The sequence below is a fragment of the Mobula birostris genome, chromosome 6, assembly GCF_030028105.1.
Source record: "Mobula birostris isolate sMobBir1 chromosome 6, sMobBir1.hap1, whole genome shotgun sequence".
NCBI lineage: Eukaryota > Metazoa > Chordata > Chondrichthyes > Myliobatiformes > Myliobatidae > Mobula > Mobula birostris.
The window spans coordinates 133,393,056-133,420,337 of NC_092375.1; the positions used below are offsets into that span (position 1 = coordinate 133,393,056).

The following is a 27,282-nucleotide window of genomic DNA, read 5'->3' on the forward strand; positions in this document are numbered from 1 at the left end:
GAACATGAATTATAACTCATTGAGAAGCTGACTGGGGGACAAAGGAAAAGACTGTCAGCACTGTCCAACAGTTTTATGTAGAAGTCAAAAGACTTACCTGCTGCTCTTCCGCTTCCTGCAGCAGCAACAGCAACAACAGATACATATGGACAAGATTATAATTCCCCCGACTACTGACATGGCAATGATCAATGCTTCGAAGTTCACTGTAAAAGAGAGAAATTCAGTTTTATTTCTTCAATAGAATTAGCCACGTACACTTAGTGGCCACTTTACTAGGTACACCAGCTCATGGAAGCAAATATTGAATCAGCCAATCATGTAGCAGTAATGCATTAAAGCATGCAGATATGGTCAAGAGGTCCAGACCAAACATCAGAATGAAGAAGAAATGCAATGGAGGAAATGGAGAAGCATGCCTGATAAAATCTTGCCTGATAAATATATCGAAATTCTTGGAAGAAATAACAAGCAGGATAGACAAAGGAGAATCCGTTGATGTTATGTACTTAGATTTTTAGAAGGCCTTTGACAAGTTGCCACACGAGGCTACTTAACAAGCTTTGAATCTAGCATGGATAAAGCAGTGGCTGATTGGCAGGAGGCAAAGAGAGCCTTTTCTGGTTGGCTGACGGTGACTAATGGTGTTTCACAGGGTTCTGTGTTGGGACTTATACTTTTTATATTATATGTCAATGATTTGGATATTGGAATTGTTGGCTTTGTTGCAAAGTTTGCAGACTATATGAAGAATGGGTAGAGGGGCAGGTAGTTTTGAGGAAATAGGGTGGCTACATAAGGATGTAGACAGATTAGGAGAATGGACAATGAAGTGGCAGATGTAATACACTGTTGGGAAGTGTATGGTCATGCACTTTGGTAGAAAAAGAAATGAAAGAGTTGACAATTTTCTAAATGGAGAGAAAATACAAAAACCTGAGGCGCAAGGGGACTTGGGAGTCCTTGTGCAGGTTAATTTGCAGTTTGAGTCTGTGGTGAGAAAGGCAAAAACAATGTTAGCTTTCATTTCAAGACGACTAGAATATAAAAGCAAGGATGTAATGTTGAGATATTATAAAGCACTGGTGAGGCCTCACTTGGAACACTGTGAGCAGGTTTAGGCCCCTAATCTTATAAGGGATGTACTGAAACTGGAGAAAGTTCAAAGGAGGCTCACAGAAACGATTCCAAGATTAAACAGCTTGTCATATGAAGAGTGTTTGATGGTCTTCATGTAGTCTCCCTATTTCCTGAAAACTACTTGCCCCTCCACTGGAATTCAGAAGAATGAGGGGTGACCTCATTGAAACCTATTGAATGGTGAAAGGCCTTGATAGAGTGGATGTGGAGAGAATGTTTCCTGTGGTCAGAGAGTCTAAGACCAGAGGACACAGCCTCAAAATAGAGGGACGTCCTTTTAGAACGGAGATGAGGAGTAATTTCTTTAGCCAGAGAGTGATGAATCTCCGAATTCATTGCCACAGGCAGCTGTAGAGTCCAAGTCTTTATGTATATTTAAGGCAGAGGTCGATAAATTCTTGACCGGCCAGGGCATGAAGGGACACCGGTGGGGGGAGGAGGTAGAAGATTAGGGCTGAGGGGAAAAATGGATCAGCCATGATGAAATGGCAGAGCTGACTTGATGGGCCAAATGGCCTAATTCTGTTCCAATATCTTATGGTCCATGTGATTTTGACTGTGGAAGGACTGTTGGTGCCAGATGGGGGGGTTTGAGTATCTCCGAAACTGCTGACCTCCTGGGATTTTGACACAGTCTCTGGAGTTTACAGAGAATGGTGCAGTAAACAAAAAAAAAAACATCCAGTGAGCAGTAGTTCTGTAGCGGGAAAAAAAAACAGCTTGTTAATGAGAGAGTTCAGAGAAGAAAAGACAGACTGGTTCAAGCTGATAGGAAGGCATTAGGAAAAGCATCTCTGAACGCAGAACACTTCAAACCTTGAAGTGGATGGGCTATTGTAGCAGAAGACCATGAACAGATATTCTGTAGCCACCTTATTAGGTACAGGAGGTACATAATAAAGGGCCACTTTGTGTATACAGGATCAAGGATACACCATCTATTTCTTAAGACTGTTCTGTCACTCAACAAACAGTATCACGGTTGATTTGTAACTTAATACTTTTGGTCAAAATTTACAAATACCATTTGCAGAGAATTGTGTAGACTTTTATTCTAACTTTATTCTTGGGTTGGGCATGTGGCCAAGTAGTTAAGGCATTCATCTAGTTATCTCAAGGTCGCTAGTTCGAGCCTCAGCTGTGGCAGCGTGTTTGTGCCCTTGAGCAAGGCACTTAATCACACATTGCTCTAGTCTGTGCGAGGAGTGGTGTCCCACACAGACTTCCAATCTGCGCCTTGTAAGGCATGAAAATGCCCGATGCAGGCCTCTCACGGTCTGAGTCGACGTTCCCTCCCTTATTCTTGAAAGGCTTCCAATACAGCAGAAACAAGATGGATATAAATAAACTGTTCTATCAAACTAATCAGTTTCTAAATTCAGGGAACAAGTTTGAAGTAAATGATATTCAACCTTTAAACCCTGAAAAGATGACAGCAGCAAACAAACTCACTATGCTTGCCCCACAATGTAGATCCCAATCTACACTGTGTATCAAAAGCTCATGTACACGTCAGCAATGAAAGGAGTGGTGCTTCTGATAGAGACAATGACTCAGAGCAGCTACCTACATGTCAATCAAACAACTTTTGGCACCAGGGTTCCGCTTCAATACATTTGGCAATACTCTGATCAACAATTCTCAGGAATGGAGCAGCAAATGGCAGGGTTGAACGAGTAGTCATAGGACCCGTCATTCCGTGTCATATAAGATTAGCTTCATGCCCCTGATTTTCAGCAGGTTAGAGAAAATGGATTTGCATTATTGCTGGATTCCAAGTCAAGTCCAACTGGGATGGGCAAGATAAGGCCTCTCCTCAACTTCTACCAACCTTGTTGATATCACTGGTCTGTGTTTTCGAATTTTCACAAGCCACATTCTTGCCTTCAGCTAGAAACTCCCCTTAACTAATGTTCCCTCCTACAAAACCGGTTTAATGCTGACACATAATTCAGATATCCCACAATCAAAACCTTATTCCTAATAGACAAATATTCTATGTAGTTCTCTAAAGAACACAAGAACATAAGGAATAGGAGAAGGAGTAGGCCATCTGGCCTGTCGAGCCTGCTCCGCCATTCAGTAAGATCATGGCTGATCTGCCATGGACTCATCTCCACCTACTTGCCTTTTCCCCATAACCCTTAAAACCCCTACTATGCAAAAAAAAAATGCTTCCTTTTTGATGTTTATCAGAATCCTTATTTTAGCTACACTTTCTAGGTGCATGCCTACCAATGCATTTAAAAACTATTTCAATGTATTGTTCTCTTTCATTTCCTGCTGTATCAGGTTGCAAACTGTTTGCAGTCACTTTCATCAGGTGACCAGTTAGCCTCCAGTATTAAATCCCAAAACATTACACATTTACCTTTTGTAGTATCCATCACAAATGAAACACATTAGCTAGAGCAAAAAATGAGTTTGAATTAATTGTGAATAGTCAATCTCCAACACTGCCTTAACATAGAGAGGGTGACCACATTCCAATAGAATCTCAGTTGGTCATGAAAATATAGACAAAGGTCAATTCAGAGACATTTTATACATATACTACGGACAATTGCTGCCAAACAGGATTAGTATACAAAGAAAATTGGTGGTCAGCATAGTTAAGACAGGCAACACACATCAAAGTTGCTGGTGAATGTAGCAGGCCAGGCCGCATCTCTAGGAAGAGGTACAGTCGACGTTTCGGGCCGAGACCCTTCGTCAGGACTAACGTTAGTCCTGACGAAGGGTCTCGGCCCGAAACGTCGACTGTACCTCTTCCTAGAGATGCTGCCTGGCCTGCTGCGTTCACCAGCAACTTTGATGTGTGTTGCTTGAATTTCCAGCATCTGCAGAATTCTTTGTGTTTACGTAGTTAAGACAGGCCTGTTTTTGTACCCTATGACACAGAGCCAGGTAAGCTCTTTGTGACATGAAAGAACCATCTTGTCTCAATCAAATATTAATTAACAATGCACTACAAATTGAGTTACCAGGCAATTTAAAAACCTTGATTTGTTTTCTGCATTAATGTGTACAAAGCTGCAATAATGAGCATGACATTATAGATTACCTCGAGGCTACAATCCAATATTGGAGTACTGCTCCGGAGGCTAAAGTTCAATTTGAAATAAGCAGATGATACAAATAACAGGTGCCACAAAACAGCAAGGCTGCCGTAAATGCTCCTTAATTCATCATCATTTGTCCACATTCTCCCTTGCCAAATCATTAACTCCACTCTTCTGTCTTGGAAAATCTGCACACCAGCTCATAATCCTGCTGGTTTATATTTAAACCTGAATCAAATAACTTGTAGACATGTCATCGCTAAAACAGAGAACTGCCACCTCCCAGGCATTATTCAATTCTATCCTTGCAGCATCCCTTCTGCTGTTTAAACCATGCTCTTATGGCAATGGTTTTAACAATTCCAGTCAACTCCTATGTGCCTCTTCATATGCTTTATGAATTCTGTTGCTCAGTTGCTGAAACACACCAGTCAGCTGTTAGTGTACTTGCTGATCTACAGTACGCTATAAAACCCCGCAGCTTTCAAAGCAAAGTCCCTTTCAAATCATTTTTCTCTTTATCCTTGCCTTCTTCTGCCTTTAGCATCCGGAATTTAATTGCTCCATAATAGGCAGCTGCATCTTCGACTAAGTCCCCAAAGTCCAAGAACTCTCACTGCGTCCCCTTTTTCATAAAGCCCAACTCCCTGACCAAGATTTGATCAACTTCTTGCCTTCCAATGTGGCCTCCCTGTTGTGGGGCATTGTAAAAATGAAAGCTGTTATTTAGGGAAGGAACCCTGTCTCTAATTGCTCCAACTCATGGGTAATAATGCTCCCCTAAGCACAAGATTATCAAGTAAAATAAAGCAATTTAAGGCCACTTACCCCAGCAGACTCCCCATCGTGCATCAGACAATGGACATACATCTTTCGGTGGCAGGATCTTCTTCACTGGGTAGTCAATACATTTCTTGTTGGAATTGCACCATAAACACTGCGGAACAGAAGCAAACTAGTGAAATGGACCACATCTACACATACGCATATTGATCTAATCGTTACTTGCAGGAAACCAGTAAATTTCTTTTGCAAATCCACAAATTCAGAACTGAAAGGGCTGCCAACAGACTGAAAAAAAATGAGCAGTGTGTTAATGTCCACCTCATTCACCTTGGCTATTATGCATTCAATATAAAATACAGAGACTATTTCAAGCTTATAATGGAATTGCTGGAGTTCAGTTTTGTATTTTTCTAGAAAAGTTAGAGTGATAAGATTGTCAGATTGATCTTAGAGTAGGTTAAAAGTCTGGAACAACATCGTGGGTGAAAAGGGCCTGTACTATGTTTTTAAGCTGACTAAACAAATGGAACCAAAAATGTGATAGGTAATTTTATTAAATAGAAATCAGATCTGCGTTATTCAACATTTTTGCTGATTATTTTGCAAGGCTATGCTTAGAGTACTGCAAATAGCTCTGGCCTCCACTAGACAAAAATGATAAAAAGACTGAAGGTACAGCAAAGGCCTAAGAGCTTTACAGATGGAATAAGACATGACTTTTTTTTCTCTAGTAAAGGCTATACAGTGATGAAATAAAGCCCCTTGTAATAATATGTAGCATTATCAAACAGTGAAGGAGCTTCCACTTGCGGGATTGTCTGAAATCGGAGACTGGATTAAACGAGGCACTTTTTATTGTTATTACTGAGATACAGTGCGATATAGGCCTTTCCAGCCCTTCGAGCCACACCAGCCAGCAATCCCCCAATTTAATCCTAACCTAATCATTGGGCAATTTAAAATGACCAATTCACCTACCAACTGGTACATCTTTGGACTGTGGGAGGAAAGCGGAGTACCGGGAGGAAACCTGGGGAGAACGTACAAACTCCTTACAGACAGCAGTGGAACGCAGTGTTCACTAATAAACCCAGGAGAAAACTTCCCTATCCAGAGAATGACAAGAATGTAAAATTTGCTAAAGTAGAGAGTGCTGGGACAATAAGCTTCGTTGCAGATACCAAGGAGGAAAAGATGTGGACATCAAACATCAAACTTCTGGAGCAGTGGTTCCCAAATTTTTTTGGGTTACTACCCCTTGGCTTCCAGACAATCTCCCTTCTCCCTTTCTGACCATTACATAAAAACTATTTAAAAAATTTGATTTACAATGCACAGTGAAAGAAATTAGGAACTGCAAATTCAAATCAGTGACAAACAATAACAAAAATTATTCAAATCTATTTAAAGCTACAAATAAAATTTCAGAATCAGATTTATTATCACCGGCATGGGTCATGAAATTTGTTAACTTAGCAGCAGCAGTTCAATGCAATACATAATATTGAAGAAAAAAAAAGTAAATCAATTACAGTATATGTATATTGAATAGATTAAAAATCGTGCAAAAACAAATAATATACGTTAAAAAAAAATGAGGTAGTGTTCATGGGTTCAAAGTCCATTTATGAACCGGATGGCAGAGGGGAAGAAGCTGTTCCTGAATCGCTGAGCGTGTGCCTTCAGGCTTCTGTACCTCCTACCTGATGGTAACAGTGAGAAAAGGGCATGGCCTGGGTGCTTGGGTCCTTAATAATGGTCGCTGCCTTTCTGAGACACTGCTCCTTGAAGATGTCCTGGGTACTTTGTAGGCTGGTACCCAAGATGCAGCCGACTAAATTTATGACCCTCTGCAGCTTCTTTAGGTCCTGTGCAGTAGCCCCCCTCTCCATTCCCCCCACCACACCAGACAATGATGCAGCCTGTCAGAATGCTCTCCATGGTACACCCATGGAGGTTTTTGAGTGTTTCTGTTGACATACCAAATCTCTTCAAACTCCTGAAGTACAGTCGCTGTCTTGCCTTCCTTATAACTACATCCATATGTTGGGACTAGTTTAGGTCCTCAAAGACCTTGACACGCAGGAACTTGAAACTGCTCACTCTCTCCACTTCTGATCCGACTACGAGGATTGGTATGTGTTCCTTAGTCTTACCTTTCCTGAAATCCACAATCAGCTCTTTCATCTTACTGACATTGAGTGCAAGGCTGTTGCTGTGACACCACTCCACTAGTTAGTATATCTCGCTCCTCTACGTCCTCTTGTCTCCATCTGAGATTCTACGAACAACAGTTGTGTCACCAGCAAATTTATAGATGGCACTTGAGGTATGCCTAGCCACACAGTCATAGGTATAGAGAGAGTAGAACAGTGAGCTAAGCACACACTCAGCTCAGGTGCATCAGTGTTGATAGTCAGTGAGGAGGAGATATTATCAGTTCTTCCTCCATTCTTCCTGTAAATTCCTCATTATAAATGTTCAGAAATGGATTCATTTCTCAATTTGGATCAAAAGAAGATCCTCATATCTTCCTATCGTGTCTTTATATAGCTCACCCAGGTGGGCACAGTATACTTCAGGATCATCATCTGGTATTCTTTCTTTCTCTTCCAACTCAAGAGAGGCTCAAAAATTGGAAAAGGTTAACCTGGACAGAAAGACAACTGATCTAACTTTAACAAGATACACATCATTTCCCTGCAATTGAAGAGTGACTTCATTGACCTTTGCGAATAATTTTGAAAAATAAGCAATGTCATGGCTGATATTCTTGAGTTGATTACTGAATGAAGCATTCGAATCTTCAACAAATTTTAATCAGTTTCAAAAAGTGCATGAAAGCATCTCAGGTGTTTCCTTTTGAGGGCCATCTGACTGCTGTGTGCAACAGCAAGAGTTCAAACTGCTTATCATTAACCAAGCGCAAAGACTCACTACCTTAGAGTAGATTAGAGTAGAGTATGGGAATTATACTAGTTAACAGTGCACTACAGTAGTGAACAGCAATAATGTGCGCAATAGGCCTGGAAGTAATACGATTTCTTCTGTCCAGATTTCTCATGATATGCCAAATCCAGAGTGTCACATTGCTTTTCAACAACTATAATGCACTTTGAGTAAAGAGAACAGAGAGTCAGCAAGAGATGAGGTTATTACCTGATCATTGTAATCAGGTATGAGGCACTGACAATCTTGGTACAAATACCAATATAATAAGCAATTCATTTCTTAAAGTAAGCCTGTAATCTTTCAGCTGTCCCTTTGCTACCGAGAGCCCCCCATTACCCTCTTTATCGCCGCCTTAAAAATTGCTAATGCCCCCAGAGGGGTATTATTGTCCACTTTAGGAACCGCAGCCTCTTCTGCCATTCAATAAGACAGTGGTTAAGCTACAAACCAACTTTATAAACTCAACTTTCCCCCCACATCCATTACAAGCTACGGTTATTAAACAGAGACTATAGAACAGTACAATGCAAGGAACAACAATGGCCCACAATGTCTGTGCCCACCTTGATGCAATTTTGAACTACACAGTTCCCTGTACCTGGTCTACATACAGTACCTCTTCCTGTTCATTGTCTCAGTGCCTCTTAAACACAGCTACAGTAACTGGTTCAACCATTCCCATGGCAGTACAAATCAGGCACCTTATCTAAAATCTCCTCCAAACATTCTACCTCTCCTCGAAGCTTAGCCCTACAGCATTATTAAATATTTAAAACTATTTCATCTCAGATTTAAAATTAACTATTGACCTTGTTGCTTGGTATTTATTGGAAAGCTTGTTATAACACAAGCCCTTTATGCAGAATTGTTTCCTAACTTCACTTCTGAAAAGAGCTGCTTCTTTGTCATGAATTTCACCACCTGTGGAACTAGGGCAATTTGGAAAAACTTAAAATCAATCCTTCACCTTCTAATTTCTTTAGCCAGAGGGCTGTACACTGCCACAGATGGCTGTGGGTATATTTCAAGTGGAGGTTGATAGGTTCCTGATTAGTTAGGGTATCAAGGTTACAGAAAAAGGCAGGAGAATGGGGTTAAAAGGGGTAATAAATCAGCCATGTGGAATGGCAGATCAGACAGGATAGTCTATTTTTGCTCCTGTGTCTAATAGCCATATGGTCTGGTTCCAGCGATCATTAACTTAGCTTGCGTAATCTCAATTTCATGGAACCTATATATCACTCCATGGGTGGTGGGGTGGAGATACATCTCTATCAAAGGAGATGCAAGGAGCTCCTTCCCTCTGCCAGTCTTCAGGTCACCCTTGGATAAGGTGTGGCACCTGATTAGCCCCCACCCCATCCCCTCCGGGTCAGGGTCAGGTGAAGCCATGGTGGTGGATGGTCATATGAGCAGCTGGTGCATGTCACAAGCCCTGGTTATGCAACAACTGACACCAAGCAGACAATCTCTGAGAAGTATTGCTAATGGCTGGAGTCACCTATTTTGTAAAGGCACTGCCCATAAGTTAATGGCAAACCAGTTCTGTAGGAAAGTTGCCAAGAACAATCACGATCAAGACCATGATTGCCCATATCTTACGACACGGCACATAATGAATGAATGAATATATCACTCCAATCAGCTTAAAGGAGATTTATATGGCAAGTGGTGGAAACATATGATATCAGTGTTTAAGAAATATTTATGGAGAGACAAAAACAAGTTGAGCATGGAGGGATACAGATCAACTGCAAGCTGATGTGCAGTTTTAACTGGCATATTATTTGGAATATACATCCTAGATTATTCATGTTCTATCTACATTGTATTCTTCAAGCCAATCAAGCCTGGCAGGAGGAGAAGATGGCGGCACGACGCAATGTGCGCGGCCTCTCCAGTGAATGATATCTGTTATCTGTCAAGTAGGGTGCCGTGCACAATTCTGATTTGATGGAGGCAGACGTGAGAGCACAGAGGAACATCTGGTGAAACTTCTGAAATGCCTGTTTCGCTGCCGCCGATACTGTATGATCCGAAATCTCCCGAGGAGAAAGCCCCGAATCCTCGGCTTTGCCTGTTGCTTGGCGGCTGGGACCAAGGTCGAAGCGCTCGGCAGAGATGGCACTCGGTGTCGGAGGCTCGAAGTTTTCGGACGACTTAAGAGTCGTACTGTGGTCAGGTGCTTCCAGGATGCTGCATCGGCAAGTTTGCGGCGCTGGAAGTTCATGGCAGGGAGAGTTTTCTCCCTTCTACCGTCTGCGTGAGATGATGGGCTATCTGGACTTTGAAACTTTTTTTTACAGTGCCCATGGTCTGCTCGTTATCAAATTACGGTATTGCTTTGCACTGTTGTAACTATATGTTATAATTACGTGGTTTTTGTCACTGTTAGTCTTGGTCTGTCTTGTGTTTCTGTGATATCATACTGGAGGAACATTGTATCATTTTTTAATGCATGCATTTCTAAATGACAATAAAATGAGGACTGAGTGTCCTCATAATCTAATGTAATTATTGTATCATTCCTAAAATCAGGTGCCCAGAATTAGTATCCAGGTGTGGCCTAACCATGGCATTTGTTTAGCTAAAACTTGTAGGACCTTGGTAGTCACATTCTAACAATACGAGTACGGTAGTTACTTTTATACCTTCTCCACCCACCAGTGTTCAGCTATTTTCCTAATCCCATTAACAAACTGCCTTATTATCTGAATTTTGTGGTGAACTTTATCAAATGCCTTCATTTCTCAAATGCAGCCACCATTTCAAAGAAAATATCAATCAACTTCAGCAGGTACAACTCAGTCCTTATAAATTTATAAAGGTTTGCTCCCATCAACTGAAAAATTTTAATAGAAAATAAAATGAAATACTAGAGTTTATATTATTCTTAACGGATATGCCAAAATTGATGATTTGAACTCCAAACACTGCATTTCGAAGATCTTATTCTTCGTGTGTTGTAATGCCAGGATGGTGAAACTATCTTCAGGGTAACTTAAGAATTGAATCATTTTTCATAGACTTAATTACAAAAAGAATCTTGTCAAACATTTAAGCATAGCAAGATTATTTTAATGCAACTGAATAAATGAGTTGAGTTAATACTTTGGCAGGGACTATTAGAACGTGAAGAATTCTTATAGATTGATTAACCCAAAAACTGTTGCAAAGATCAGTGAAATATGAGTACAAGGTCCTACGTAGATAAAATGAGCAAAATAGCCCCATCTTGGAGTTCACACTATAATGGATACTTTATCCAAATAGTCAATATTGCAAACATCATTCCACTAAACTTCACTCATCCAATTTAAACATGCTATTTTTTCACAATACCATTCACCAGATAGTGTGCTAGGAGAACCCGAACACAGTGTTACTCACCGAAACATTCCTCAGACATTCTGCACAATTTACGTTAGAACTGGCATTGCAATCTGAAAGAAGAATACATATTTTATAAATAACTTCAGAATGTGGTAAATAGGGAAAACATACTTACTATTTTGTCACAGCCCCACCCCCTTCTCTCCTACCAATGCACCATCTATAGTTCAATGATGTGCAGATATTAACTTTTCTCGGAATATTAAGAAAGAGTTCCTTTCAGATCCCCTTTTTATCTCTATCCTCTCATCTTGAATCTTTGCCCTCTTATTTTTGATGCCTTTATCAATGGAAAAGTAGCTGGTTTATGACCCTATCTCTGCCTCTTATGATTTTGTATACTTTAGTCAGTTCATCACCTTGGCCGTCTTCACTCCAGGGAGGACAAACCCCGTCTATCCACTCTCCCTCATAACTGAGTGGTGTCACAGGTAGACAAACTAGTGAAGGAAGCATACTGTTTGCTTGCCTTTATTAAAAGGGGCATTGAGAATGGGATGTGGGATGTAACAACAGCTGTAACATAACACTGGGTTCAACTGTAACATTCAAGAGAAGTTTGGACAGGTGGCTAAATGAATGAGAGAGGTATGGGTGCAGGTTGATGGGCCTAAATAGAAAAGTCTCAAAGGATCGGTTTCTGTACTGTAGTGCTCTATGACTAAATTTGCAATAATGTCTTTTCCCCTCACATATGGATTCTATGTTAAGCTAGGCAAACAAAAAGATCCATTCATTAGCAATCATTCCATTATTGATACCTTGTGATACACAAGATGGCATTTCATCCATAACTAATAAACAATTTGATATTATTTTCTACTTCAAACCAGAATGTAGAGATTGCATAAATTGTACATACGAACCTAGACATACAACCTATTGAATCCATTTAACAGTCATAAATACTGAAACTACCAATTTCCTTCAAGTATAGGCTTTAACCAATAAACAGTATATTTAATATTAGTAAAATAAATGGCAATTTCAATTAGAGGCCGACAAATTAGAGGTAAATTCCCCAAATCTTAAAATATACAGGTGGAAAAAGGGATTGTCCCATTTTTCAAAAAATTAAGGAGCATCGCTCTGTGACAATGACAAAACTAAGAATCTCTTTGACATAAGTCCTGATATAATCCGGATGTCAGTAGCCGGAAAACAGCAACGAACCTGACAGGAAATCAGTCACTGACACTTTAACCTTTTGTAAGTACCAGTTCAGTAAGTTGTACTCTAACTCAAAATCAGAATCAGGTTTAAAATCACCAGCCTATGTTGTGAAATTTGTTGTTTTTGCAGCAGCTGTACAGAGTAATACATAATAATAAAACTGAGAGTGTGTGTGTAGCTTGTTCTGGGTGGTGGGAATCCTTAATTGATGGATGCTCTTTGAAGATGTCTTGGATGCTGCTGAGGCTAGTGCCCATGATAGAGCTAAGTTCACAACTTTCTGCAGCTTCTTTCGACCCTGTGCAGTAGACTTCACCCCCCACACACACACACACACACCAAATGGGGACATAACGAACCTCCTCAAACTCCTAATAAAATATAGCTGCTGTTCTGCCTTCTTTATAACTGCGATAGGTTGGAACCAGGGTAGATCCTCAGTGATATTGACATCCAGGAACTTGAAATTGCTTACTCTTTCCACTTCTGATCCTTCTGTGAGGACTGTTGTGTGTTGCCTTGTCTTACCCTTTCTCAAGTTCACAATCAGTGCTTTGGTTTTACTGATGCTGACACCACTGAACTAGCTGATGTATCTTGTTCCTGTGCACCTTCTCGTCATCATCTGAAATACTGCCAACAATAGTTTGTATCATCAGCGAATTCAGATGGCATTTGAGGTGTGCCTAGCCACGCAGTCATGGGTCTAGACAGAATAGAGCAGTGGGCTAAGCACACATCATTGTGGTGCAACACTGTTGATTATCAGACAGGTGGATCCACACAGACTGTGGTCTTCTGCTGAGGAAGTCAAGGATCCAGTTGCAGAGGGAGGTACAAAGGCCCAGGTTTTGGAGTTTTTCCAATCAGAATGGCAGGAAGGATAATGTTAACTGTTGTGTTGTAGTCAATAAACTGCACCCTGACGCAAGTCCTAAAATTGTCCAGGTGATCTAAGGCTGCATGATGAGCCAATGGGATCCCATTCGCTGTTGACCTATTGTGCCAATAGACAAATTGCAGTGGGTCCAGGTCCTTGCTGAGTCAGGAGTTGATTCTAGCCATAACCAAATTCTCAAAGCATTTCATCAGAGTAGATGTGAGTGCTACTGGACAATTGTCATCAAGCAGCTCTCCCTGCTCTTCTTGGGCACTGGCATGATTGTTGCCCTTTTGAAGCAGGTGGGAACTTCCAATGTGGCAGTGAGAGATTGAAAATGTCTTTGATCACAACACACCTGTCGGTTGCTTGACCCAGGGTTTCAGAGCCCTATCAGGTACTCCATCAAGAGCCTATTACCTTGTGAGAGCTCACTCTCTTGAAAGACAATCTGACGCCAGCCTCCGAGACATAAATCACTGGGTGCTACAGGGATCCTCATAGCTGTAGTTCTATTCTCCCTTTCAAAGCCTGCATAAAAGGCGTTGAGCTCATCTGGGGGTGAAGCATCACTCCCATTCATTATGTTAGGTTTCACTTTGTAGGAAGTAATGGCCTGCAAACCCTGCCAACGCTGACGTGCATCCAATTCTGCCTCCAACCTCATTCAGAATTGTTCCTTTGCTCTTCAGGTAGCCCTCCATAAGTTGTACCTGCTCTTCTTGTATAGTCCTGGGTCATCAGACATGAATGCCACAGATCTACCCCTTAGGAGACTACAAAACTCCTGGTTCATCCACAGCTTTTGATTCAAGTATGTATAGTATTTTCTCCTCGGCACGCATTCATCCACAAAGTTTTAATGAGGTCAGCGACAACTGTGGTGTACTCATTCAGACTCAAAGGTGAATCCCTGAATATAGTCCAGTCCACCGATTCAAAGCACTCCTGCATCTCCCTTGTCCGTACCTTCTTGGTCACACTACTGGTGCTGCAGTCTTCAGTCTCTGCCTATACTCAGGGAGTTGAAGTACAGCCAGGTGACCAGTCACTCCAAGTGTGGGTCTGGGATGGCATGACAAGTTCTCTTGATGGTAGTATAATAGTGCTCTGGAGTATTGGCTCCTCTGACTCTACAGATGACATTCTGGTAATTAGTTGGAGACTTTTTCAAGCTCGTTAAAATCCCCCACAGTGATGGGGGCAGACATCAGGGAGCTGTTTAATACATTGCCCAGATTGTATAGAACCTGTATGACACTGGCCTAAGGTAGGTTGTACACTGCTACCAAGCTAATGGCTGAACATTCCCGCTGCAGCACAGGTACACCGCAAGGCTGTGTGCCTGGTCCCCTGCTCTACTCGTTTTACGCTTATGACTGTGCGGCTGAGCCCAGCTCCAAAGCCATATTCAAGTTTGCTGACAACGCAAGATGTTTCAGGTTGGATGAGCGTTTTTGGGACAGCATCGCCACGTTTGTACACCACAAGGAGTTGATCATAAAGCATATTTCACCTCCTCTGCCATTGAAAGACTCAGTAGTCCTATCTTGGCAGTGAATTGTGAAGCCAGCGAGCTACATCACTGCATCCAGGATGGCAGGGGACATCCAAATCTCCGTAAAACAAAAAAAACACAATAGCTTTTAATGTCCCTCTGGTACAGCAATTTTGCTCTGAGATCTTCAATTTTACTCACCAGACACCGTACATTTGCCAGCAGGATAATCAGCATTGGGAAACAAAAGCTACACTTCCTTAAACGAACTCTCAAACAACCACGGCATCCTCTCTTCTTTTGTCTTAAAGGGGAACCAGGTCCATGACCGGAGTCCATTTGAGATTTGTCGACTTTGAGTAGCAATAGTTTTTCGTCACCTTAAAACAATGTTCCTTCCTGTACAGTCCATAGATGTTACTGTAATTTTCAGCTGTAGCTGTCTAAAATGTAAACATTTAATGATTTCCATTCAAAGAAGTCGTCTTCTTAATGGCACCCTGGAAGTGGAAGTTACTAGGTTGCAAATTTAAAGTCCCATTCAAGATATTCAAGTGCAAAATCAAGGTCAAGGTGATACTGCACTGAAACTGGTTTCTTTCAGCTGATATTTTATCAGCATACCTTACCCACTCCCTGGATATGCACAAACAATTTAATGGGCAGGTCATTCCTTGTCAGTATTCCAGCCAATAAATACTTAGCTAACAATAAAATAGATTACCTGGGCAGTATCACAGTGCACAAATTGGCAGAAGATACTAAAATACAGTGGTGGCTTTAAAGCATGTTGACAAAACCCAAATTCAACAATTTTACTTCACTCACAACCAAGAAACAACAGTTGTTTCAAAAAATACCAATTCTGTTCTAATAATCCAGAATCACAAATGTCCTGAAACATTTTGAGTGCGATACAAAATCATTCAGCGTCTTCTCCAACCAAAACCTGGATGGACCATGAGATCTGAAATTTGCTGAGAGCCACATCAGAAGCATTCAAGTCTGGTGACCAAGAAAGTTACAAAAGGTCCATGTATAATTGCTGGAAAGCGATTTCACAGACGAAGTGAAAATTCTGGACTAAACTTGAATCAACGAGAATGCTCAACAGATGTGGCAGAGCGTTCCTATGAAATGGTTCGTAAGCCGGAATGTCATAAAGCGAAGAAGCAATTACCATTAATGTATATGGGAAAATTTTGTGAGCATTTGCAGACCCAAAAATAACCTACCAAATCATGCCAAATAACACATAAAACCTAAAATAACAGTAACATATAATAAAAGCAGGAATATGATAAATACACAGCCTATATAAAGTAGAAATACTTTTCTACAATCATTGCCTGAACTGTCCTCCGTAGTGAAAATCTCACGCAAGCGCTCTCAGCAAAAACACGGCGCAAGCGCTCTCCAGTAACCTTTAAGCTATGAAGCTACCAAATAACACGTAAAAATACACAGCCTATATAAAGTAGAAATAATGTATGTACAGTGTAGTATCACTTAGGGGAATTGGGAGGACAGCGCCGAGCACACTGATGATGGTGTGTTAGGCTGAGTCGTTGCAGGTTGGGGTGGTGCAGTGGCCCCCACCCTCCGAGCAGCGACTGAAACCGATCTGCGAAGGATGCAAGGGTACAGCGGTAGCCGGGAGGCACACAGCGCATCTTTAAGAAAAAAGCCGAAGTAAACATGCTAATTAATTAGGTGCTGCCCGGCACCTAATTAATTAGCATGTTTATTTGGGCTTTTTTCTTAAAGATGTGCCGTGTGCCTCCCAGCTACCGCTACATTCTCCGCAAATTGGTATCTCTCCGCGGCCTGGGAGTTGGGGTGTCATCTCGTCATCTGTTTCCATTAGGGCAGGGAGGTCATCTTCTTCTATGTCTGCCCGCCTCGATGTCGAAGGTCGAGGTTCGTCATCTGCTGTGGCTGATGTGGAAGGCCTCCTTGACTGCGGAGCCTCGCAGATTTTTAGATCATACAGTTCTTTGTAAGGACTCAAACCATCTTGCAAATATGCCCTAAACTGAAGTACCCTTTCAAAATTAAAGTCGTACTTTATCATTACTCATTCGGTTTCGATTGTTATCCTTTCCTCTTCCAAATGCATCAGCTCCTTCATCTATCAGTTCTTAGTCATGGGATGCCAAAACCTCTTCAACATCATCTTCGTCAACTTCCACAAGCCAAACTCACTTTGTCCTTACTTCGTTCACCACGATCGAAACGCTTAATTATGTCTAGTTTTAAGCTAAGTGTAACACCCTTACTAGCTCTTTCAGGCTTCTCCAATATCTTGCAAATGGCTGCTCACAGGCACGTGTTTAAGCAATGCCAACGAGAATGCCGCTCCGAATCCAGAGGAGAGCTGCTGCTTGGGGCGCGCACTGCCTTTTATCGCGCGCTGATCTTTTTTCGCGCGCTGATTTTTTCGCAACAGTGAAAACACCTTCTGTTAGCGAAAATAGGGAACTAATGTAGGTCTTTCGTAACAGTGAGGTTTCGTAAAGCCAATGTTCGAAAAGCGGGGGACACCTGTACAATTTCCCAACTGCTACCCACAGATGATAACTCAGAAAAGTATCAACTGTTCAGAAAACTAAGCACATACAATCAACTTGTTCAAAAGTTCAGAGTACACTTATTATGAAAGTAGGCATACAATATAACCTTGAGATTTGTCTTCTTACAGGCAGCCACTAAACAAAGAAACCCAAAAGAACTCACTTCAAAAAATTCCATCAAACACACAATGAGCAGAGAGAAAAAAAGCAAATCACGCAAACATTAAACACAAGCAATAGTGTTCTGAACTGAAGTCCACAAAGAAAGTCTATCCACAGACCCTTAGTTCAGTGCAGAGCCAAGTTTACCTCGCGGAGCAGTGAGCTGAATCAGCCTGTCTCTCATCTCAGGCCGTCACCCTGATCTTTTCAGTCTGGCCCGGCGCTTAAACCAGTGTTCAACATTGGATTCTGTTGCTTTGATATACTCTGGGGCCTGAACCCCACCAGTGTTCAACATCGGGTTCTGTTGCTTTGATATGCTCTGGGGTCTGACCCTCGCCGCCTTGGCTCGGCCTGTTCCCAATCTTTCCGATTCAACCCAGCACTTAAACCATCGTCCAAACATCGGGTTCAGTCACTTCGATTCAGCCTGGCACTTGAATCGAGTGAACCTCTGGTATTTTTCCTCACTTTCGGGAATGGGTCCACTGCCTCCCCTCAGTTCTGCCACATCAAATTGCATCCACGCCCAAAGGGAAGCTGTATGCTATCGTTTGTGGTGATCACTGACCAAAAAGAGAGTGATTAACAGAGTACTTCATTGTTTTATCTGTTTCATTGGCCACCAGCCGGAAGTCACTAAGATTCACCAGCGCCATCTTAAAGTGGAAGAATCACCACAGTACACGACATAAGCAATGAAAGGAAATGAGGCAGAAATGAGATGGTACATAAATTCACCTGAGTGGGTTAAACTTCGACTTGATGAACACACTTCCTCCAACTGTTTGACAAATGATCACAGGCGATTCCTCCAATTAACCTCTGAACAATGAGCACACTATGAAAATCATATGGAGCCTTCAGCACTGGAATCCATCTTCTCAAAAATCAAAGCATCATGAATAGTTTCACATGCTACTGCACCAGACTCACAGCTACAATCACTTATGGCATATACTTCTAGAAAACCAATCTCACATATAACCACGTACCGATTAGTCCTTTCCTGACAGTTTTTTTGCCAGTTACCTGTAGGTATCAGTGGATGGAGATTACAGACTGGTTAACAGTCTATGCAAATAGAAATGTCACACAAAACACAATGCATTCAGTAATATTACACAAACATAAATACATTTGTTTGCATAAAGTGCAAATATTTATATTTATAATACATTAGAGATTTTAATCCAAAATGTAAACTGAGAAATATAAAAGATTGAGAAATGTAAGAGTATAGTGCTCAATTTAAGCATGTGTATAATTGTAACACTTGTAAAATTCAAAAGACAACAGAAGCTCTCATGACGATTTGAATTAAGAGTAGTAACTAGTAATCACTCTATGTTTAAACAGTATTTACTGGTTCACGGTTCTCCCAAATGAGGAATCAATCTCTTCACATTCACCCCATCAAGATTGTTCTGGATCTTATGTTTCAATCAAGCTATCTTCCGCTTTTACAAATTTTGACAAATACAAGCACACTGCCTAACATCTCCTCAAACAACAACCTTTGCTTTCCAGATATTAGTTTAGAATACCTTCTCTGAACTGTTTGCAGCTTATCAACAAACGAGAAAATCTGCTGATGCTGGAAATCCGAGCAACCTACACAAAATACTGGAGGAACTCAGCAGTCCAGGCAGCATCTATGGAGAAGAATGCAATTGATGTTTTGGGTTGAGACCCTTCATCAGGACTGGGGAGAAAAGGACGAGGACTCAGAGTAAGAAAGTGTGTGGGGGTGGGGAGGGAAGGAAGACCCACAAGGTGATAGGTGAAACCAGAAAGAGGTGGGGAGGGGGAGGAGTGAAGTAAAGAGCTAGGAAGTTGATTGGAGAGAGACAGATACAGGGACGGAGAAGGAGGAATCTGATAGGAGAGGAGAGAAGACCATGGAAGAAAGAAAAGGGAGAGGAGCATCTGTGGCAGATGATAGGCAGCTAAGGAAATATGGTGAGAGGGGGAGATGAGAATGGGGAATGTGGGGCGGGGGGGGTCGCTACTCGTAGTTCGAGAAATCGATGTTCATGTCATCAGGCTAAAGGCTACGCAGACAAGAATATAAGGTGTTGCTCCTCCAACCTACCAACATATCAACAGTGCATCAGCATAGCTTTTCCTATATTTAAACACTATACTCCAGATGTGGTCTCACCAAAACCCAATAAAACTGAAACACAACATTCCCACTTGTACATTAAATTTATTTAGCAATTAACAATAACACTGTGTTACCCTTCTTATTTACTTGTATGACCTACATACTAATAATTTGTGAATCATGACGACATTCAAATCTCTCTCATCTGCAAGCTCTCTCCATTTAATCAGTCAATCCAGATTCTCACTGTTAATGAGCGTTAATTTTGCAGCCAAGCTTTACCAACTCCAGCATCCAATCAGAAGTCAAAGTGACATCTTAGATTGTATCTATCTTAGTCCTTGAAGGGTACGTTATTGAATTGATTCTCTTTATTTAACCAGGTGCGCCAAGTTGACTTGTAACCAAGCCTAGTAAACACCCAATGATAATTATCTCAGATGCATTGAGGAAGATTTGATGCTTCTTATGTGTGGAATGGGCTTTTGGGTTTCTAACATTTTTCTGTCGTTCATTCTTTGGGGTTTTACTGCTATTTTGCGGATGCCTGTGAAGAGTAAGAATTTCAGGGTGTGTACTACCTACATTCTCTGATATCAAATGGAACCACTGAAAATCCAGGATCTTATCAGTTAGCAAAATAAAATGCAGTTGAACGAGATTCACTTTGACAAACCTTTCGGGTGTGATATGGAGTGATGCGAGATTACTACCTGATATAATGTAGAACTGGGATAAAGCAAAGATACTGAGCACTGAGAAGTCACTTTTAGCTGATTATTCCCACAGGCATTTTCCAGGAAAGAGTTTCCAGACTTGGAGGGTAAGATTAATAACTCTTACTTGGAACAGGGTCTGAAGTAGCTCCCCCAACGCCAAGGCTCAATCCACAAATAATTCCTATAATTCCCAGTAACCAAATCTGCGGTGTCATCTTGCTCCTCGTCGAATCTCAACAGTTCAATGGTGCAAAATTCAAGTCCTGAAAATTGAAAGACACCATCAGAATCACCAGGAATGAACTACTGATCTAGTTAAAACATCACAACCACAAGCAGCAATTTAAAATTTCTGGCTGCAAATCAGTTTGGTAGAACTCTTCTTCAAATCGAGAATCACAATTCAGAATTTGATCCTATCTAACCAATGTTAGAAATACAATTTCTATGTTAGGAATATAGGATACAAGACAGACCCTCAACACTGAGATGGAATTTTGGATATAACCCTATCTTACGAACATAAAGTGTCCATACTGATATTAAATAAAATGGGGGAAAGCGGGTCACTCTGCTTAACCCCCCTCAATAAAGAATGGGCCCTGTCTTGCTTGACCTTACCATCTGCACAAGTGGAGTGGTTTGCTCAAGGTCCACGAAGCCCCACATACATAACAATAAACTTTCCAATCTGTCCTCTGATATTCTCCCACACTTTCTCGTCCCCACCCTCCAACCTTTACATGCTCCCCCAACTGAGCCCTTCTGTCCCTGCACCACCTTTCCTGGCTTCTATTTCTAGGAGTGTTGTTCTCAGCCGTTTACTGAATGGATGGGTTAATTCAGAAGCAACTGAGCATGACTAATGGTGATGATCCTGGATCCCCCTTGGAAAATGATAATGCACAGATGGCAGAATCAGCAGACAGAAAATTTAAAAGCAGAGAAGTGAAAATCGATACAGTAATTATGGGCAGTATAAACAAAAAAGTACAATCTAAAATTAGGTTCAGGAATAAAAAGATCTAGATACAGGTGAACATATCTTTGAAAGTAGCAGGGCCGGTTGAGAAAATGATCATTAACGAATTTAGAATCCCAAGTCTTATAGAGGCACAAAGTACTACAACAATGGGGTTGTGTTAAACGTGATTATAGAGCAAGGAAAAGGCCTTAGGCCCACTGAGTCCAACAACCACCCACTCACACATCCTACATTGACTATTTAAAAAAAAATACTGGATTCACATTCTCATCCGCTCCTTCCAGATTCCACTATTGAGCAACGTACAAAGTACAATTTTATAGTCGAACATTCAAGAGATGGTTGGATACTGTAGGTACATGACGAGAGGGATATAGAGGGCTATGGTCTGGGCGTGGTTAAATGGGACTAGGCAGAAAAACAGGTCAGCACAGACATTGCGGGCCCAAGTAACAAACACAAAATGCTGGAGGAACTCAGCAGGCCAGACAGCATCTAGGAAATGAATATGTAGTTGACGCTTTGGCCCGAGACCCTTCTTCAGAACTGGAAAGAAAGGGAGAAAATGCCAGAATAAAAAGGTGGGGGGGGGGGGGAGGGGAAGGAGGTTAGCTGGAAGGTGATAGATGAAGCCAGGTGCATAGGAAAGGTGAGGAGCTGGAGAAGAAGGAATCTGATAGGAAGGGAGAGTGGACCACAGGAGAAAGGGAATCCAGGGGAAGTAATAGGCAGATGGAGAAGAGGTAAAAGGTCAGAATAGGGAATGGGGTGGGGGGGGGGGGGTGAGTGAGAATTTTTTTTACCAGAAGGAGAAATCGATATTCATGCCATCAAGTTGGAGGCTACTCAACAATAAATAAAGTGTTGCTCCTCCACCCTGAGGGTGGCCTTTTGACTGAAATGTTGGACCAGGAATGGGAACTAAAACGTTTGGACACCAGAAAGTCCCGTGGGTTAGAAGGTGCGGTGGTACTCAACAAAGCAGTCCTACAATTTACAACAGATCTCACTAATGTACAAGAGGCCACGTTGGAAGCAACGGACACGATAGATGAGCCCAGCAGATTTGCAGGTGAAGGGGTGCCTCTCTTGAAAGGACTGTTTGGGACCCTGAATGGACTGAGGGAGGAGATGTATGGGCAGGTGTAGCACCTTGGCCAACTTGCAGGGATAAGTGCCGGGGGTTAGATCAGTGGAGAGGGACCGAACGGACAAGCAACCCATGGAGGGAGCAATCCCTGTGAAAGGTGGTGGGGGAGGAGCAGGTAAAGATATATTTAGTGGTAGGATCCCTTTGGAGATCCCTTCCAAGTGGAAGTTGCAGAGGGTAATATGCTGGCTGTGGAGGCTGATGGGGTGGTAGCTAAGGACAAAAGGAGCTATCACTATTAAGGTGGCAGGAAGATGGAGTGAGCATGGATGTACGGGAAATGGAGGAGCTGCTGGTGAGGGCAGCATCAATAGAGGAGGGAAGGAAATCCCATTCTTTAAAGGAGGACATCTCTGATGTCTTAGAATGGAAAGCTGCATCCTGGAAACAGATGAGGTGGAGGTGAAGAAACTAACAGGAGGGAATAGCATTTTTTCAGGATAGGGCAGTAAGAGATATAGTCAAGAAAACCGTATGAATCAGTAGGTTACAAAAGATTTCGGTTGACAGTTTGTCTCCAGAGGTGGGAGTCAGAGAGATCAAGAGAAGGGAGGGAGGTTTCAGAGATAGACCAAGTTAATTTAAGGGCAGAGTGGAAGTTAGAGGCAAAGTTGATAAAATTGACAAACTCAGCATGGGGGTATGAAGCAGTGTCAATGCAGTTGTCATTGTAGCAGAGGAAGAACTGGGAAACATAACCAGGGAAGGCATCAAACATGAACTGTTCTACATAGCCAGTGAAGAGGCAGGCATAGCTGGGCCCCATGCGAGTGCCCATGGCTACCCTGAGTCTGGAGAAAGTGGGAGGAACCAAAAGAAAAATTGTTCAGGGTGAGGACCAGTACTGCCAGAAGCAGATTAGTTGGTTCTTTTGTCATAAAGAAGTGGAGAGCTTTGAGACCTTCTTGATGGGGAAAGAAGTGTATAGATTCTGAACTTCCATGGTGACGATGAGGTGATCAGGGCCAGGGAATTGAAAGTTACCGAGGAGATCGAGAGCATGAGAAGTGTCACAGGATGTAGGTGGGAAAGGACTGAACCAATTGGGGAGAAAATAGACTTGAGATACCAGTACATGAGTTCAGTGGGGCAGGAACAGGCAAAGACAATAGGCTACCCAGACAGTCTGGTTTGTGGATCTTGATAGGACTTGGAAGGAAGCAGTGCAGGGGTAAGGGAACTATGAGTTACAAACTGGCCTGGGGGGGGTTTCACCACCTTGGCCGGCTAAATCAAAATACAGTATACAACTGGTCTATTGACAAGAAAGTTGTACAGACAGCATTGTAATTTAGAAAATGCAAAACCACATGACAGGCATAATAAGAAAGGACTTGTTTCTGTGCTGTGGCGTTCTACCACTAATTAACCTTCTGACCCTGTTTTGGATTGACAGGGGAAACCAGAGCATGGCAAAGAAACGCACATGGTCACAGGGAGAAGGTGCAAGCTCCGAACAGTTAGCACGCACAGTCAGCATTGAACCTGGCTCTTTGGTGCTGTGAGGCAGCAGCTCTGCTATATCTTTGCTATTTAATAAAAGTAAAATCGCTTTTAATTGCTTTTTAAATAAAGGAAATTATACCCTCACTAAACATGAGTTTCCAGTTTATATGTAGCAGGAAGACACAAATGTGCTTATATTGTTTTTACTGCTCAAATTAGATTAGATGATTCACCTTGCATTTCACCTACAATTGCCCAGAAAGGAACTAAACTACAGGCACTAGATTATTCCAGTTGAATGTCACTGATCGCCACTGATATGCTCCAAATTAACAGCACAGAACATTGAATAGAACAGCAACAAGCACTATGCTACAGCCAAAATTACAATGCCAATCCAAACTAATCCCATCTGCCTGCACATAGTGCGTATCCTTCCATTCTTAAACATCAATCCATTCAATCGGATTCAACCATTTATTTTTGAAAATATTCTGTACAATCTTCTAATCTGACACTTCTTATTTTTCGACTATATAACTTTACTTTCGGTTTCACACTACCTAAAAATACTTTGAGTCGAACGATATACCGCTGACTCTAGCAGAAACAGCTAAAGGAAAAGCTACACACACAAAATGCTGGTGGAACGCAGCAGGCCAGGCAGAGGTACAGTCGACGTTTTGGGCCGAGACTCTTCGTCAGGACTAACTGAAAGAAGAGATAGGAAGAGATAGGAAGAGATTTGAAAGTGGGAGGGGGAGGAGGAGATCCGAAATGATAGAAGACAGAAGGGGAAGGGGTGAAACGAAGAGCTGGAAAGTTGATTGGCAAAAGGGATACAGAGCTGGAGAAGGGGGAGGATCATGGGACGGGAGGCCAAGGGAGAAAGAAAGGGGGAGCACCAGAGGAAGATGGATAGAAGGCAAGGAGTTATTGTGAGAGGGACAGAGAGAGAAAAAAAGAGAAGGAAAAAAAAAGGAAATAATTAATAAATAAATACGGGATGGGGTTAGAAAGGGCGGAGGAGCATTAACGGAAGTTAGAGAAGTCAATGTTCATGCCATCAGGTTGGAGGCTACCCAGACGGAATATAAGGTGTTGTTCCTCCAACCTGAGTGTGGCTTCATCTTTACAGTAGAGGAGGTCATGGATAGACATATCAGAATGGGAATGGGATGTGGAATTAAAATGTGTGGCCACTGGGAGATCCTGCTTTCTTTGGCGGACAGAGCGTAGGTGTTCAGTGAAATGGTCTCCCAGCCTGTGTCGGGTCTCGCCAATATATACAAGGCCACATCGGGAGCACCGGACGCAGTATATCACCCCAGCCGACTCACAGGTGAAGTGTTGCCTCACCTGGAAGTACTATCTGGGGCCCTGAATGGTGGTGAGGGAGGAAGTATAAGGGCATGTGTAGCACTTGTTCTGCTTACAAGGATAAGTGCCGGGAGGGAGATCGGTGGGGAGGGATTGGGGGAGGGGGAACGAATGGACAAGGGAGTTGCATAGGGAGCAATCCCTGTGGAAAGCAGAAGGGGCGGGGAGGGAAAGATGTGCTTGGTGGTGGGATCCCGTTGGAGGTGGCGGAAGTTACAGAGAATTATACGTTGGACCTGGAGGCTGGTGGGGTGGTAGGTGAGGACAAGGGGAACCCTATCCCTAGTGGGGTGGCAGGAGGATGGGGTGAGAGCAGATGTGCGTGAAATGGGAGAGGTGTGTTTGAGAGCAGAGTTGATGGTGGAGGAAGGGAAGCCCCTTTCTTTAAAAAAGTAAGACATCTCCCTCGTCCTGGAATGAAAAGCCTCATCCTGAGAGCAGATGCGGCGGAGACGGAGGAATTGCGAGAAGGCGATGGCATTTTTGCAAGAGACAGGGTGGGAAGAGGAATAGTCCAGGTAGCTGTGAGAGTCCGTAGGCTTATAATAGACATCAGCAGGTAAGCTGTCTCCACAGATAGAGACAGAAAGGTCTAGAAAGGGGAGGGAGGTGTCGGAAATGGACCAGGTAAATTTGAGGGCAGGGTGAATGTTGGAGGTAAAGTTAATGAAGTCAATGAGCTCGGCATGCGTGCAGGAAGCAGCACCAAAGCATTTTAAACTAACCCACAAGTAAATATCCCTTCCCTCACAAGGGTGAAAGGGAGATAAACCATCAATCCTGACATTGAATTACCTGGGCCAGGAGATCTGAGCTTTCTTCCCCAAAACCTGAAGATATTGCTGTTACAAGTTAGCCGGGAAAATCAAGACTCCATTTCATTTAAACAGCACAACTGGTTTATTGACAAGGAAGTTGTTATAGATAATATATTGTCATTTAGAAAATGCAAAACCAGATTACCGACATAATGAGAAAATAATCTACCACAGACTAGCAGAGGGGAGAACTCTTCTCCAGAACCGTACCCCGACACCTTTCACATTCATTCAACACAGGCTAACACTTCCTCCAAAAGACAAACTTCACCTAGGAACAACAGCCCAGATTTTCCCAGTCCAATCGCTGAGGTGGGGTTTGACTGTACAATCTTCTGGCCCAAAAGCAAGAGCAATGCCCACTGACAATAGACGGATATTGATTATTCGACTGGTGTCTATACCTATAACACATAGCTGTGCAAATCACCTTAAAATAACCAGGGAAAAAAACTACACAAAATAACTTGCTTCTGTCACTAGGTACAGTTGTGTCTTTCTACAGTATATAAACTGGAAACTCATGTTTAGAATTTGATTTGCAACAAATTTTCTCAATAGTAGATCTCAACGTATATTCGATATACAACAAAAATCCTATCTTATACTTTCGTGTACAATCCATCTGAAAACTTCTTTCCATCCTCAGCCTTGAAATCAAACTTAGGTTTAATCACTGAAAGAAAAGTCCACCTAAAGTGAACACTAAAAATACTGCGGCATCTTCTACTTGACAGAATAGCAAGAGTTCAGTAGTGAACCCTAACACTCTGCATTCCACCGGAATTTGAGAATCACATGCTAAACACTAACAGTTTTTTTGCCTTTCTACCCACCTTTGCCCACTATGACACAACTTTAGTTCGTTAAAGTAACTTTCTTTTGCAAGGCCCAATTGCTCAAACTAGCACATTGCGCTTTCTTAATTTGGACTAGATTATCAGTCTTTCGCGTGAGCATTGATTTTTACTCAAAGACAAAAGGATGTCTCCTACCGTACTGCTAAACTCGTGCCCTATGACTAAGTATTTTGTAACCTCCAAGTAGTTCTACAC

At 42.1% G+C, this 27,282-nt stretch overlaps 1 protein-coding gene across 1 annotated transcript in view; it reads right to left on the reverse strand.

Annotated features, from left to right (window-relative positions):
• The window catches only part of pttg1ipb (PTTG1 interacting protein b), a 36,258-nt gene that overhangs the window by 8,757 nt on the left and 219 nt on the right, over nt 1–27,282 (reverse strand). The window contains exons 2-5 of the mRNA XM_072261368.1: nt 20,573–20,711; nt 11,331–11,383; nt 5,031–5,139; nt 98–206 (exon numbers count right to left, since the gene is read on the reverse strand). Of these exons, the coding sequence (XP_072117469.1) occupies nt 98–206; nt 5,031–5,139; nt 11,331–11,383; nt 20,573–20,663 (362 nt within the window). The 5' untranslated portion in view covers nt 20,664–20,711. The remainder of the gene's footprint in view (nt 1–97; nt 207–5,030; nt 5,140–11,330; nt 11,384–20,572; nt 20,712–27,282) is intronic.